Below are 17,200 nucleotides of genomic sequence, written 5' to 3'. Positions count from 1 at the left end.
CGCCTCGCCTTAACACTCGGGTGATTTCTGTGTTGTGTTCGACCTTATTTTATACTCATTATATATGCTTCCACTAGGCTACATTATCAGGATACACTCTGTAAATGTTTGCTGCTATACAGATGGCAGATGACAGATGACAACCAGTTGTACCTAATAATAAAACTAGAACGTCTTCACTAAACTTCAAGCATGTTCGAAGGACATAAAAAACCTGATGAACAGCAATTTTCTCTTATTAAACTCATATAAAACCGAGGCTCTAATACTTGGCCCTAAACACCTTTTAAATGCATTATCTGATGATATAGCTGCGCTAGATGACATTGCCCTTGCTTCCAATGAAACAGTCAGGAACTTGGGAGTGATCTTCGATACCGATTTGTCCTTTGATTCTCACACAACAAATTTCTAGGACCGCCTTCATTCAATTTGCGGAACATCTCAAAAAGATGCAGAAACATTAGTCCATGCCTTTGTTACATCCAGACTTGATATTGTAATTCCTTATTATCAGGCTCCAGCAGTAAGTCGTTAGACTCTGCAGCTTGTCCAAAATGCTTTAGCACGTGTCCTGAGAAGAACCAGGAAAAGAGATCCTATCCTGTATTAGTTTTGCTAAACTGGCTCCCGGTTAACACTATAATATAATTTAAAATTCTTCTCCTCACCAAGCTTCTTTCTTCTTCTCCCTCTTTATCACATTAATGTCTCATCAATACGTTACTGACTTGACTTCTTCCCCGAGTCCTTGTGCTTTATCGTTTGCAGATCCAGGATCGCTGCTGCAAATAAATCGTGGATTATGATTGGTATATCATGAATCAGATGGAAGATCAGGATCATATTGGCAGATAATGGATCTTGTTGCCCGTTGATTGTGGATAGTGGAGGTGTATCATTATAGTGTAGGCAGTTGATGGACTATTATTTACAAGACTGCTTGATATACAATATGCCTACATACATACTCTACCATCACTGACAACTACAAATACTTTAAACGTAGACACAAAGAAGGAAGAGAATTTTCTGCATTGTTTATGTGTGTGGCAAACTTCAGATCGAGAGTTTTGTCTTGTATGTACACAGTCACAGAAGGCACAATCAAAATGTGAAAGTTATTCAACCATTTATTTAACTTTTATATTAAGTGGGGAAAAAAATGCTTCAGAGTAAAAACATGCCAGCAAATGACAGGCCAACGGAGTGTGTGTCTTGGACACATGTTCATGCGTTCCTCAGATCCTCCATTGTCTCACACTTGCATCACTGGACGAGCCTCTTTGGCACTGAGGTCAACACCTGAGGCAGCAAAGCCAGTTCCACCCTGTTAGAACACATGACAGGCCGTCAGCACTAAATTCACATCATAGTACAGTAATACTGTTTGAGAAATGTGGAAAACTAAAAACACTAGGATTGGAGCCTTAATATTTTACGGTCATGACCCATGTAAACTTGACCCATAGTCACGATAATTACAATACTGACTTAACGTACTCTATATAAACATGAATACAATAATTTAGCAGACATCAATAAATTGCCCTATGTGTCTCCATGTGTGTTTGTTTACATAAGAGTTGCTAGTTATGCCGCTTCTCTCCTTTAAGTCTGGGATCGAGGCGGAGTTTACACTCACACACATGCCAGTGGCCAGCCACACTCACAGAGAAAAACAGAAAGTGAACCAGAGATGAGATGAAGTGATATTCAAAAGCACACAGGCTGCTAGCATTGGTCTGTATGCAACACTGCAAGGATCGTTGGTTGCCGGAGGAGGAGCTAAGTTCAGTAACCTCGCTGCTCTACGCTGGTTAAATCAAGTGCATCATTATCGTCAAAGAGGGGGGAGGGTGCAACATGAAATTATGTCAGAAAAAGATAGTTTTCTTTAAAGGTTGTCATGAAAAATGACCATAATACATTGAAATGATATTGAACTAAGATATTACAATCATTATCGTTATTTTAAAATCCTTACACTTGTCCCTACCCCTTCATCCCAACAAGAATCGTGACAGCCTACCCCTCTAAGTGAACGGGCAAAACAGAGAAGAAGGGCTAAGGGATATAGAGAAGGGGTGAAATGGGATTGGGTCTTACTCACAGTAAACACCAACACTAATCAAAAGTTATTAGTGAACTGAGTACCCACAAAATGACTTTTTTCAATGTGTTTAAATGCATGCCCGATAAAGAATGAATCAAACAAACACAAAGTAAACTTCAGAAGTGTTCAGGTCCTAATTACTTGTGATTAGTGTTGGTGTTTATTGTGTAAATAGTGTAAAGTGTAAAGTGAGTGCAGGTCAGCAGGAGTGTGGAGGGAGCACACCCAGACAGGAGACTCATTGCAGCGTTTATCTGAGCTAGGCCCTCTTTGGAATGACAACACACCCGAATACCCAAGAGTTTGTTTACGTTAGCCAGCAAGCCATTGTTGGCAAAACAAGTTCATAATAACACATCAGGCGGCATATCATATATACTAACACCATAGTAACACATCCTCAGACAGTAATTGGACAGCTGGGGCTGTCCGGGGGCCTGTGTGTTTGAGTGTAAACCCTGCCTTGCTCCCAGGTTCAAAGGAGATGAGCGAGGCCACAATCAACCCGATCAAATACACATAGACATACCAGCTATATTTTAGGTGTACCAGTGCAACAAAGGAACATTTTTAGTCAAAATTCACAGATTTGCCGTGGCGAGCCGCCACGCACAAATGTTGCCTACGAAAACACTTTTTTTTCATCAAGTTCTGTGGGCGCCCCCTGGGGTTTACCACAATAAAAAGTTGGGAAAATGTTCACTTGCTTGTTAAGTAGACTTATGTACACATGCAAGACTGAAGTTACAAATGGGTGGTTCTTATGCGTACTATGTAATAAAATACTGGTGGCTTCATTTGGTGTAACTCCCCTGCAACTGAAGTCAGCAGCATGGCTGCCAACATGATGAGGCAGCAGTGACAACCACTCACTGTCTGAAATCATAGAGTTGTCATGTCAATCTTATTAACTAGGAAACTACAGTAAAATCTTTTGTAGACTAGATCAGGAGCTTGATTATAGCGGGAGCTGACATCCCTTGAGTGTCAGCTCAATAGAAGTACAAGCATACCCTCTGCAGTGGTATGATGTCTCTGTCAGACAGTTTGTCTCCCGTCATAGGATCAATCATGTCCTTCTTGATCAACTTCTCCACACACTCCTGAGTCACCACTGCACCCCTGAAAAAAAGAGAGTGTCACATACTCTTGGGCGTACTAACAGAGAACACTTAGCATGCAAATGCAAGAGTTGGGCCACTCACGAGGGTCGCAGAACAGCGCAGGGAACACTGTTAGCGAGGACGTCTCTGGTTACTGCACATACATACCTGTCCTGAAGACACAAGAAAGGATTAGATCACATTAGCATTATGTCATTATATACACAGTTGAGAAGCTGATTTGCTGCTCTGTTTTATATCACCATATCCAGAATATATCAAATTCACTGGTCAAACAAAAGGGTCATCATATAACCATAACCAACAATATGTTGATCACACTAAGGCAGACATGAACTCGGCAAATGTCCACAATGGGGTCCGGAGTTTGTATTTAACACATGAAGAATGATGTAGGATGTTCTCTGCTAAGACGTGTTTACAACAACGCAAAGGGGTGGTGCAGCATTCAGGAGGCATTATGTAATGTATTAATTCCACTTCAGCAATGGCATGTTACATCAATACAGGAGCCAAATCTTTCCATGTTAATACATTTGTAGGCCCGTTGTATGTGTATAACACATATTTTTTTGTTTTGAGAGATTGCTATTCTTTTTTTCCATCCGTCGTGTGTTAGAAACGTCATCCAGACAGAGAAAAAAACACAGCAACTTTAGTTTGTAAATGCAGCCAATCTGGGAAATTTAGATTATCCAGAGTTCAGTACATGAATAAAAGCAACTTAACAGTGTGTGCCCCCCCAAAGCCTATGATGGTTCTTATTATGTGCTACTCTTTATGGTCATCTTGTCTTGAGTCTTTTTAGGACATTTTCTATTGACATTAAGAAAAACATCAAAATACACAATTGAAGGCCATATCCACATCTGAGCCGAACACATGGGAGTGGTATGAAGTGGCTGGCCTGGACCAATCATAATGTGTTGGCCATCGGACAATGCAACTGAAATGTTTTGTGCAAGAAAGAATTACAGTGATGTTTTCAGTGCAAGGCGCCTTCTCAGGTAACTGATAGATACAGATTCACCATCTTAAATGATCAAGGAAGATCACCCAATGACCTTTGGTTGGGGGATGAGCCGCAGCAATACCATATGTAAAAATGTTATCTTTAACTTGTTCATATCATATGGATAACACTCTGTGGCAGGCCTGTGTACTAGTTAAGGCCGGCGCATGCTTCTGCGTTTTCACGGGCCCGGAGACGCAGGAGCCCTTCCGGGCCCCTCACGGCCCTTCTTACGTCCTTACGTGCGTCGGCCAATTTTTCTAACTAGACGGCAAAGCCCCGCAAGCGTCACCCGGCCGCAAGGGCTGTGATTGGTCTGCTAACTACATCATTTCCGGAGTCGCATTTCCGGTTCATGCCCGGTAACCACGGAAGATTTAGAAGAACGAATATGGACCAAATAGAAGAGAACTTGGCAGAAGAGATCCGACACTATGTCCACTAGTATAACCCGTCACTAACCGGCGGATTTTTCCGCCAGAAAAAGGCTCTGAGGAGCCGCCGTGGCGATGTATATAAATCGCTCTTCTTCGTGCCACACACGAAGAAGAGCCGACTTCGACAAAAAACATTACTCCGCCTAGTGTTCTGGCGGGGAATTGCATGGCAACCCGCGCAACGGTTGGAAAATCATGAATGAGAACGAGTCCTGCGTTACAGCTGCGTGCTTGCGGGCCCCTGACAACGCAGAGGCATGCTCTGGCCTTTACTAGGCGGCTGTGGCTGAGGTCCTCCAGCCAAAGGGTCGGTGGTTTGATCCCAGTCTTCCATCATCTGCATGCCAGACTGTCCTTTGGCAAGATACTGAAACCCTGATGGCCCCTAATAGAAAAAAGTACTGCCCATAGATGCACTGTATGAATATGTGTGTGAATGGCAAACTGTACTGTAAAGAGCAAGACGAAAGAAGCACTATATAAATACAGACCATTTACATTTACCATTTCAGTAGTGAAAGCTGTTAACACTGAACGTATTGTATGATGAGGAAGAACAAGGTGTTGACATAAACTGACCTGTTGGGTGAGCAAGGCCACTCGGCCCAGGCTTGGGTCCACGGGAGTGAAGCGCACTGTGACAAGCTCATTCATCTTAATTGGTCGTCCTGACATGGGGCACAACACAGCCTTACTCTGATAGACATTAGGGACATTGAGTAAGGAGATAAGATAAATGAATGAATCACCGTCTCCACATAAAATTTCACACAACATTGCTTCAGTCAAACAGTATAGGGCTCTCTTTCAGGCAAAGGCAAGTTTCCATCTTTCGATCCAGAGCCAACCTGCCTTTAACCTTTAACACAGTTTCAACATTAATCACACAGATAAACCTCTGACCACACAGAGTATGAAACAAGTCTAAAAAGTCCCAATAGCGGCTGCAAGGTGTCACACCTGCAGGATAATTCTTTTTTCATATATGTAACATGATCCTAAGGTAATCCTAAATAAAATGTTTAATTGTCATGAGGTTACAGCAAAGGGGAGAATGTCTGAAAGCAGCTAAACTCTCTGACTGACATCACCAACCTGATACAAGCAAGACATAATGGCAGTACGGTACATGTTATCGGTACGGTTCCTGAAAGATGATCGACATGGAAGGAGAATCCACTCACTGGTTTCTTGAGCAGAGTGGGCTTGGCCTCTGGAGTCAGAGAGGGTATCCAGAAACTGGGAAGGCTCTGGCTTGAAGTTGAAGCTGAGGAGACAGTGGAGGATTCTACTGAACTGCCTTCTGTCCTGCCCTTTTCAATTCCGTTGTTCTGCCCTGGAGGAGAAAACAATTAGTTTCTATTGCCTTTGATGGCATACTTTGATTATATCTACCAGTCTGAAATTGCCTAAATGTAACAGTTACACAATTGTGAGTTGTATTACTGCTGTATGAATGGGGGAATGTGACTTGTTGGAACGTGCTTTGAGTCGTTTACAAGACAAAAAACCCCACTACATAAATGCAATCTATTTGCACAATTTGGAAGCTCTCTTTGTGAATGGCTCTTTACCGTCCTGTCAATCTCTCTCACTCACAAACACATGAATAGTCTGAGTTAAATAACAAGTATTTGCCCAACCTGCACCACAGCCCACTCCCCAAGGCTTATACAAGTCCACCTTTCAGAGATGTGCCTCTCCTTTTTCCCTCCACACCATTCCAGGAAGAACAAAGATATACAAATATACCATAAAGCACCTGCTTCAGTCTCTTAAATAAGATGTGGTCCTCAGCTTCAACCCCAGGAACCCTCAAGTCCTTTACTTTCAGCCTCATCCGCTCATCCCAACCAAATCCAGCATTTGCTTCCTATATGCCTCAATGTTCAGCCTTACCAATTTCAGGACCTGGCCCCTCACCTTTACGCCCAGCTATGTCACCTCATATCCTTTTTACTCATCTGCCTGCAATTCAGCCTCCTTTATCTTTATCTGTCTTTATGCACTTCTTTAACAATAATATTCTAACTATTAGAAATGCTAAATCGTCATCAAGCACAGAAATCTCAGGAGCAGCCGATAATGCTACCAATTATTTAGAGAGCTATTCTCTGATTACCCTTGATGAGCGGACATAAAAATTCCTTCTCAAAAAACCCACTCTGGAACCGGAGGTTTTAGCAAACTACAGACCAATATCGTGAATGAGTTGTTAAATGACAAAATAAAAACGAGTGTGACCTCCGCTATCAAAAAGTATCCCTGTGAGACACTTCAAACATTCCCAGGGTTGAAATTCTTGCTACAGATGTTAGAAATGCTGTTAGAAGACCTGTAGAAAGCTGATTTCATGTGTATGGCAGTTGATGAGTCCACAGAACAGACTGATACTGCACAATTGTGAATATATTTCAGTTTTTGTTTTTTTTACAGCAAATGCTTTGGAGAGGAACTGCTTTGCTCAGAGGAACACACAACTGGCAAGATAGTCTGGACAATTATCTGGATATCAAGCATGTGTTCATGCTTTTGATGGATGGGGCTCCATCCATGGCAGGAAAAGTGAGTGGTTTGGCAGCACGTTGGTCTGCTGATGCACCCCAGATGATATCCCTCCACTGCATTGGAGAGTTGAAAACGACAATGGAAAGCGTGATGGCTAAAATTATTTTTATTTGCTCCTCATCAAGCCTCCAACACAGCTAATTCCGCAGGCTGCTGTCGGAAGTGTCTGCTGAGCACTATGACTTGCTTTTACAAAATGACGTCAGGTGGATGTCTAAAGGGAGCGTTTCTGTGATCTCAGAGGAGATCACAACTTTCATCCGCAGCAGCAAGCATAAATAGGCAGAACCACACTTGAGTAGCATACTGGACGACCACTTCATGGTCGATGTCTCCTTTATGAGCGACATATTCAAACACCTGACTGACCTAAATGTGGGACTACAAGGCCGGGGCAAAACTGTAACTGAACTTGTGGAAACAATGCGCGCATTCCAAGTGAAACTGGAACTTTTCGCAAATGTCTTGAGCACAGGCCGAATGCTGCATTTCTCAAAGCTCCGCAAATGCATCTCATCCCGGCACAAATCACGGATGACTGATTTCATTAGGAGGTTGTAAGAGAACTTTGCTGGATGGTTGGAGGGACATACTCTACCCACAGAGGTGATGGGATTTGCCAGAGACCCGTTCAATGGTGCAACAAACGGGCACTTATCTGCCAGAGCAAAGTAAGGGCTCCCTTCCATCGACAAGGGGAAATTCATATTTGTCTGACCCATCTGCATGCTGAAGTGTCCCTGGGCAAGATGCTGAACCCTGAATGGCCCCCCATAAAATAACAAAGTGCTGCGATTAGATGTACTGTATGAATGTGTGTGAATGGGTGAATTTAAAACTGTACCGTACAGGGCTTTGAGTGGTCATCAAAAGTAGAAAAACGCTATATAAATACAAAACCATTTACCTGTTAACTGTAGACAAAATATCACCATAATGTGGGATGTGCCATGCCTAATCAGTAATACAATTGTATTCACATGTGTTAGTTACTGTTAACACTTGTTATGGGTTGTTGCACGGATAGCATTGATAGTTCTTTTGTATTCTGGTAAATGCATTTAGTGATGTGCCTGGGTGTATCACCCAAATATTTATTTTAATTCTAAACAGAAACAAGTTACTGCCAATACTGTGCACTTTAGGTTGTTTATGCTCATTGAGTTGTGCCTAGGTCAGATATGGACAAAATGTCAATTTTTTCATTTCAAAAGTGGAAATAAAGTATTGCTTCTACCTCAGATTCAGTTAAACTCAGCTTTATATAGTTGTTATTTTATTTCTGAACGCACTCTTTGATGTGCTGGTGTCAGATGTGACAAAAAGGGAAACAATGAATAAAAATTATTTTTTCAATATATTAATTTGTGATGGTTGAAATTTTGTCATCAAATGCTGCTTACCGGTCACTTAAAATGTCGGGCCCAGCGGGAAAAAAAAAATTCACTTAGTCGAGAACATTTGAACCAGGTTGTAAACAGGTTTAATTAAAAAAAAAAATGAAGCTGCGTACAGTGAGACCACAGACAGAGACACTAATAGAAGGAACAGTGAGCCTCAAACTGTCTGCTGACTCATTCCCTGACAGAAAATGTTCTATTGAAAGCGCTTTCCCTTCTGATACGATCGTGTTTGTGGAGCTCCTATCGATAAACTAATTTAAATGGTCTGCCACTGAGCTCCTTCTCGAAGGGTCAGCCACACATCTTCATTTGATAAGACAATCCATTCCTCTTCAACCCGATAGAGAGTCCAATACGGTCTAAAAGGGGCAGCAGCTGCAGTGAAGACAAGACATAGATGGGCTCTACAAGGTCCTACTTCTCTTGGTGAGTCATCTGATTCCATCCAATGCCTATTCACATCACAAACCAACCCCTATAGTGAACTGAGAAACAGTGTAGAAAAGTTGGTGCAAGCAGATATCCTTCCCCAGAGATAAAAAGTTGATTAGTAGATCAAAACAAGACAAGGAGGCCACAGACCTTTTGAACGCAAAGACTATTCTTTGTATATACAGATGGAACTCAACATTATGCCACCCCTTTGTTAAGAAGGAAAGTTGCACCTAAACGGTATGCTCCAGTTGAAACAGTAATGCCCCTTCTTCGAGGATGCGAGTGTAAACTTGAGAAAAACCTTGAATTGGCTGACATCTAGAATAATGGAATCAACAAACTAAAACAGACTTCCTTGCCCCAATGAAGCAAAATAACCACTCCTTAAGATAAGAGGCTTAGGGTTAGTTGGATTTGGCTGAATTAAAATCAGATGGACCCTGTTGGGGTTGCACTAGGTGTTAATTAGCCTAGTTGACTATATATCCTATATATAATAGTGCTTGACCCTAAACACCTTTAACACAGCTCCTGATTAAAAATTATGATAAGCGATTCCAGCTACTAAGAGGGTATTTGCTGAAATATGTCATGCCTGCTGGATCCTCTGAGTCAGGCAAGCCATTTGAAAAGTTAATAAGGAGCTCCAAAGTGCCCATTCGCCCAGGCCATAAGTGGAAGGCTCAAGCTGAGGTAAACCATGGTATCAGCAATCTTGTCAACCAAAAAACTGTGTCACTGTTCAAATACTTACAGACCCGATTGTATATGGTGACACACTGAAGTGGCTATAGCCCATGGAAAAGCAAACTGGATCTTAAAAGGTTCCAGCTGTGAACCAGCACTAGTACCAGCCCAGTGAAAAGGGGTATCTGAGGTTTACAACAAAAAAAAAATGTGGAAACACTTTAGACTTGTACCAGATATAAATGGGTTGATGGGTTTGGAAACGATGCTGTTCTCCCTGGTTTTAAACTTCTCCACTCTCTCCCTTTCCTCAGACTTGGACTCAAGCTGGCTGCTGCTCTTCTGTGCCTTTTTCTGCTTGTCATACAGCTACAGAGGGGAGAAAAACAAAACTGAGTGGACAAAGAATATGCTTCATCTTTTTAATGTAAAAAAAGCAAAACTGAGAGAAAGAATATAAACTATATATTGTTAATAAACACACATATGTATATGTATGTATGAATAAATATATGTATTTGATGTGTAGATAACATTTCACTCAAACGTTGACATGTTTGAGGAAAAGTAACAACATAAGTTTCAACACCCACATGAATCCATTTATGATTTGAGGAGGCATCTTCTTTGCAGTTTCAGCCATTTGTTGAGACCGAAATAACTTTTATAACCTATTGATTTTACATAAAAAATTTGCTTTTTCAATCAAGTGGGTCAATCAAACACAGCTTTTACAAAACCATGAAGTTGGTTGTGTTTAAGGGTTGTGTTGAAATTAAGGACAACTTTCTGTTGCATCAAACCTAGACCTGCTTTGGAATGACTGCTGGTCAATCATCTGGTAAATGACCAGACCAAAATCACCAAATGTGAGTAGGAGACTGAATGGGTTTGTAACAGGCTCAATGTTTGGTGTCCAGTCAGGCAGCTGTGATCACACAATTCAAACATAGATATAGCCAATGACACAGGAACATTTTTTTTATTAAGTTATATTGTGTGGATTTTAATCTAACAATGCTCTAAATATGAAACAAAATTTCATCTGACAGCTGTCTCTGTCTCCTCTCCAGGTCTCACTGTTGCAGTTAGTGGACAGACCTCTCTCTTACATCAAATTGGATACACCAGTGTGGTGTTGTGTATACATAGTCATAAGTTCTGGCTTTACCTTCATTTTTTTGGCAATATCCGTCTTCTGGTGTAGAATGTATTCAAGAATGGCCTGTTTGTCATACAAGAATCCATCTGGACTAGGAGAGCAAAAGAAAGATGACTGTTTATGTATGCCATCACACAATAAAGTTATACAATGTGTTTAAGACTGTGAGCGCTTGAGAGAGAAACATACGTCACCACAGGATCCTGACAGGTCTGAAGGGACAGGCAGCAGCAGTCAAAGTCTTTGATAGCATCTTTGCCTAATCGAATGCTCTGAGTGCCATAACCAGATGCAGCTGAACAAAAAGAAAGCAAACCACACACAACATGCTTAAATTGTGTACTAAAGGATTATGCAGGAAATGCTCCCGTGGGCGGCGGGGGAAGGGGGGCAATGGTTCTGCCTGCAATACAACTAAAGGACGGCTCATGGTTCTGCAACTGCGGCTGCGGCTTTTCACGCAGTTGTGTCGACGGACTCGTTTTAATTTATGGTTCTCCAAGGGTTGCGCGTGTTGCAAAGAAAGTCACTGCCAGAACACTAGGTGGAGTAGCGTTTTTTGTCGAAGACGACCTTAGAGACGCCTTCTTTGTGAGTGGCAATCATCAATGAGCAGCCACTGCTGCTCCTCATAGCCTGGCGGAAACATTTGTCCATGATCTTCCTCCCCAGCTTTGTACACTCGTTGACCTGCAAACCGACGTTAGCCGAGATCTCTTTCCAGGAATTGCAGGCCATCTGCGCGTCCTTGAATTCCATCAATGACGGGTTATACAAGTGGTCATACTTTTGGATTTCTTCTGCCAAACGATCTTCTGTTTGGTCCATATTCTTTCTTCTCAACCTTCCTTGGTTTCTGCCGGTATAATGGGGCATGTAACCGGAAATATGACTCCGGAAAGGATGTAGTCAGCAGACCAATCACAGCCTTGCGGGCTGCGTGAGGCTTGCGTAGCTTTGACGTCTAGTTAAAAAAATTGGGCGGCACACGCAAGGGGCTCTTGCGCTTGTGTGTCCTTGCGTGTCTCTGAAAACGCAGAAGCATGCGCCAGCCTTAAGAGGTCTATCAGTAATGAAACAGGTTAGTGGAATTGTTGATCTTAGTTTCTTATTATTATTTATCATCTCCTTGAATATGCCTTGTTCACATTTTTCTGACTTGTTAGAGCTGCAGACTAGGGCTGCCGCGATTCGTCGACGTCATCGATTACGTCAACACTGAAAATGCGTCGACGCATATTTTTTTTAAACCGCTGGGCACATGCAGCGGCTGGGGGAGCAGTCGCCCTCCCCTCCATGCAGCCGGAGGCTCGGTGTGCGGCCCGCCTCAAGTTGTTTTTTTTTTGGGGGGGGGGGGGGGGGTGTGTGTGTGTCCTCGTCCACGGCGTCGCTGGTGTGGGGGCTTCCTTTCTCTTGGACCGCGGGGCGGTGTCCGTCGCCGGGGCGGAAGGCGGCCCTGGACGCGTGTCGGGTCCTTCTCGCGTCACCTCAGCTACTGCGGGGGGGGGACATGTGGACATTCTGACATTCTTACATTACAACACACATGTCTAACTGACGTTTGAGTCGGATTTTGAGCTGGACACTAGGGATGACCGAGTACAGCATTATCTGTATCTGTTAACCATATGAATTATCCGTATCCGTACTCGGAGTGGGCGGGGCCTAACCCGGAAGTGGGTGTGATTTAACCCGGAAGTGGGCTGGTTCAACATAACTTTCTTTTTTAACTTTGAAATTTTTTTATGATTTTTTATTTTTATTTTTTTTTAATTTATTTCCACACCAGGTGTGTATGTGTATGTGTGTGTGTGTGTGTGTGTGTGTGCGTGTGTGTAAGTGTGTGTGTGAGTGAGTGAGATGGAAGGGACGTTCACTGTCTCCCGGAGAAATGAACACTCTGTGTTTTTAGTATAGAAAGACGTGAATTATATTCGTTCACAAGTCATACAGACTGGTTTTGTTATTTTCACTTTACATTAACACTTAAAGTTTAGTGCAGTGTAATTGTTTGCCGTGATAATTAAATGCCAGTGTGATAATAAATGACAATTTCAAACCATACAAACTGTCATGTTGTACTGTATTTAAATGGGGTTTACTTTACTGTAAAGTAAGTGTAAATGTAAAGTGAAAATAACAAAACCAGTCATTATGACTTGTGAACGAATATAATTCACGTCTTTCTATACTTAAAACACAGAGTGTTCATTTCTCCGGGAGACAGTGAACGCCCCTCGCATCTCCAGCGCTCCTCTACTGAGCCAATGCAGGTCTCGTGAAAAATGATCCAAAGACTCGTACCCGAAGACCCAGTCGGGAAATGAACGAATCATTTCTGCTTCCTTGACTGAGCCTATGGAACAGTCCCGATGCGCAGTGAACCTGAGTGACTGAGAGACAGAGAGCTGTTCTGTGAGTGAGTGAGCAGAGCCGTGTGTGACGGGAGGAGCGCTGTGACGCTGTGTGAGGATTTTCATTCAGTCCGAGCACAGATAATGACTCCGATTACTCGTATAATAATCGTACTCGGCAAAAGTGCTTTATCCGTACCGGATACTCGTTTCAGCCGAGTATCCGGCTCATCTCTACTGGACACCATTGTTTCTTATACTTTAAACATGTTGCACTTTGTTTAATATGCAGATCTAACTTTTTTATTTTGATAGGGGGTTAAATAGAAACTTTGATATATTTTTGAGTTGCACTGCTGACTTAACTTATAAGCCCTCTTTTATTTATTTTTATCACGTTGGAGTTGCTAGTTTAAACCTACAGTTTTGCACTTTAATATTTGAGCCTTTGTTTACATTTTGTTTTGTGCTGCATTATACGATGACATACAGTTTGTTGTTGTCAAAATAAAATTACCTGAAATGAATGGTCAATTTGATTTTTTTGGAGGAAAATTAGTCGTTTAGATTAATCGACTAATAGATAAAATAGTCGTCCGATTAATCGATAGAAAAATAGTCGTTAGTGGCAGCCCTACTCCAGACTAACTTTGTCATCTAGTAGCACTCGTGCTCCTTACTGAAAAAGTACCAGCACATAATTGAGGTGCACCACTTACAATGACATGCAACGCACATTCATATTTTCCCCATCTTCAGTGTTTCATGATGTTCTTCTTCTTCTTCATTGTTTTTTCAAGGCGGCTGACAAACAACTCTAGGTGCATTTCTGCCACTGTCTGAAATGGATTGTGGAACACTTCTGTGATTGAACGTGACTTCAGAAGAAAAATTGGGTCGACGTTGTGTGCTCCATTTTGTAGCCCAAAAAAAGGGTAGCAAAAACTAGAAATCATGGCTGATAAAAAAAATATCACCTGCAGCTTGTGTTGCAGAATGTATAAGCTTTTAAAAAACTTGTCAATTATATTTATTTAATCATCTTCTCTTAAATATAAACAAATAATGCCAATAAAAAAAGTGTGCACAACATTATTCTACAACAAAAAAATAGCACAGTCTGAACTGCTAATCAGACTTTTAGGGTCCCTTACAAAATCTCTCCAAAACAAAATTTGTGCAAGAGCTTGTTCCATTCGTGTATTATCGAGAATGATGATCCACGCGACACGCGCACACACATTTAAAAAACAGCGCAAGTGGAAAATGGCAGAGGGAGGCCAGCCCCGTTTGATCGACAAAAAGGGTAGAAAAAGTTATCTTGTACGGGAACTAGGGCTGAACGATTTGGGGAAATAATCTATTGCGATTTTTTTCCACCAATATTGCGATTGCGATTTAATATGCGATTTTGTTAATTTTATCCCCTTTTTTCCCCCAACAAAACGTAATGAATGATTAAAATATGACCAACACAATATTAGATACATTTAGTGTAAAATGTTCTTTAAAATTATAGGTGTCTTACTGCTTCCAAGTCAGTAACATTTCATACAACTGAAACATAGAATTTGCCTCTACTATACTTTGAAAATATTTTGTAAAATCAAAGACAATAAAGTTATAAATAAAAAACGGAGAAATTCACAGGCCACAGAGTCAAACAGTACAACTGCATGTATGAACAGTTTCCTGAAGCTAATGAAAGGGTCCCACTCCTCAGATGCGGCATTCTGGCTGCGGATGAGGACAGCAGCACGGTGCCCTACTCTCGTTCGCACGTTATAATCGTGCACGTTGAGATTAGGAAATCGCGTTTTATTATATCGTGATTTTATCGCAACTGCAATTAATCGTTCAGCCCTAATGGGAATACTTCGGATTTGAAGAATCCGATGAGGTGCACGACTCCCTGGCGTCTGACACGGACTTGGTGGCACTGTGACCAGGCTGTGCGCCTTCTCCCGGCTGTCTCCATAGCCAGGAACTGTTTGTTTATTTAACGCAAGACATATCGTCATCACAATATTAAACAACGTTATTTATTTTGCATGTTTTCCATATATCGCACACCCCTAGATGACACTAATGATGGTGATGAGGGAGTTATTGCATGATCTATATGCTGGTCCATATAAAACTCCAAGAACTTGTTTAAATGACCAATGAGGTTATCTTATCTCTAAACAAAGCCCACTCCATGCTCTACAGACAAACATATCCCTTTTGCTTCAATTTAACAGAGCTATTTGGTGCAAAAGTGAGAGTGCAGAAGTTGTTTCAGGAAAAACAGCCTTCTTGACTCATAGCATCAAATTCACTCTTAATTGATGACTTGTTTGTGCTGGAAGAATACCCAAAGGATTTCTGAGAAAATATTCCACACATGTGCAGCTCTCATTACAGCAGTAAATAAAACTGTGAAAGTAGCAGTTTCTTGATTTGTGATTAAAAACAATGGATTTGTGCACCTGTGATGAAGAAGTTTGCAATGCCTAAAGCATTTTTCTTTGTGACAACAAATAATGAAATACACATGTGTGACGTGTGATTCCATTGTTACTTGTGCTCAGTTGTTTTGCAATAAAGAAATATCTTCATATCTCCCACTAATATAGCTCAGACTTTAGATGTCTGCAGCATTACTGTTAAATGCTTTCAAAATTCACAATGCATTTCTTCAGGTTGACTGTACCTCTGGGATTATATTGCTGAAGCTGTGCACGCTTTTTGTATTCCTGTGTGTAAAGTTTGTCACTGCGTTTGAAAAAAGCCTAACCCAACACCATGGGACTAAATTGGGACAACTCATCTAGCTCCCTGTGGTACTCACCTGTGTCCTTCTTTTTCTCGTGGTACGTGTAAACAGCTCCTGCCGTGCAATTCTTTCCATGGCGGGTCATTGCACCTTCGATTTTTCTGGACGATCTGTGGAAAACATGGCAGCCTTTTAATGTTGCCTTGAGTAAATCATGCTAAGGAGCTAAATTTAGCTTCTAAACCAAGCATCCTGGTGAATTCAGCTAAGGAGAACACACAATGTCTAAAAAGAGCTAATGTACTATCTGCACTGCCAATTACACGGTTAAACGTTACCTGTAGTGAGGTATCCTTCCGTGTCGAAGCTTCGAAGTGTGTTTCGAGTTTTGTGACGCGCGTATCGAGGCTTGTGTTGATGACGTATGTGATGACGTTCAAAGTCATGGCCGTACCATGTGACTAAGTCAGGAAATGGTTCGCGGGTTTGGCCTGCGAATCGAAATATAAGGGGCAGCGAAACGCAATGGATGATTTATGTATTGGCATCACAAACATCATTCATTAATTTATTCAATTCAAAGCTTCACACACCATAGCCATGGTGTCATCATAATCACTCTGCCTGTTTTACATGTATTGTCCACTTGATGGCACAGTAGAGCAAATGAAGCACCATGAAGCTTCGGCCCATGAGTCAACCAATTGGATGGAAAGCTCCAATGCTTCATGAAGCGTCTTCTCGCCATCACTAGTTACCTGTGCAAAAAAATGATCTCAACCCACTATCGCGAGCGGTGTACGTGTGAGCCGAGCATGCGCGACAGTAAACACTTCACAGCACGTAAAATGCGCAGCCGCATACAGATGATCATAGATGTATCCATATATCTATGGATATATCTATGCAGATGATGATTCTTCTTCCTCTTCTTCTTCTTCTTCTTCTTCTTCAATGGCGGGTGGCACCTAACGTTAAAGGTGCATTACCGCCTACTACCACGCTGGAGCGAGGGTAAGAGTGTTTGGTCTGCGGAAATATATAATTAAATACAATTTAACAAACGAACAAATTAAACCAGTTTCTTTTAAAAACTCAAACTATACTTTATATTATCCTTTTCAATTATTTAACAGATTCTTCA

General features: G+C 41.6%; 1 protein-coding gene across 1 annotated transcript; it reads right to left on the bottom strand.

Moving 5' to 3' along the window:
- Positions 1-1,115: 1,115 nt before the first annotated feature.
- nosip (nitric oxide synthase interacting protein) lies at positions 1,116-16,468 on the bottom strand. Its single transcript, XM_061089696.1, has 10 exons — positions 16,395-16,468; positions 16,132-16,226; positions 11,134-11,239; positions 10,954-11,035; positions 10,016-10,151; positions 5,874-6,025; positions 5,269-5,385; positions 3,322-3,392; positions 3,130-3,238; positions 1,116-1,330 (listed from the first exon to the last, which is right to left on the bottom strand). Exons 2-10 carry the CDS (start codon positions 16,199-16,201, stop codon positions 1,259-1,261), a joined length of 915 nt encoding a protein of 304 aa, XP_060945679.1. The 5' UTR covers positions 16,202-16,226; positions 16,395-16,468; the 3' UTR covers positions 1,116-1,258.
- Positions 16,469-17,200: the final 732 nt, after the last annotated feature.

This window comes from Limanda limanda, chromosome 17 (assembly GCF_963576545.1).
Source record: "Limanda limanda chromosome 17, fLimLim1.1, whole genome shotgun sequence".
Taxonomy (NCBI): domain Eukaryota; kingdom Metazoa; phylum Chordata; class Actinopteri; order Pleuronectiformes; family Pleuronectidae; genus Limanda; species Limanda limanda.
This window is presented reverse-complemented; position numbering and strand designations above follow the sequence as displayed.

Coding starts and splice junctions, on each gene's coding strand:
- nosip (XM_061089696.1), bottom strand. CDS start 16,201: ATGACCCGCCATGGAAAGAATTGCACGGCAGGAGCTGTTTACACGTAC. Junction 11,036..11,133: donor TGTCAGGATCCTGTGGTGAC/GTATGTTTCTCT, acceptor TTGCTCTCCTAG/TCCAGATGGATTCTTGTATG. Junction 5,386..5,873: donor CCACTCTGCTCAAGAAACCA/GTGAGTGGATTC, acceptor AATGTCTATCAG/AGTAAGGCTGTGTTGTGCCC.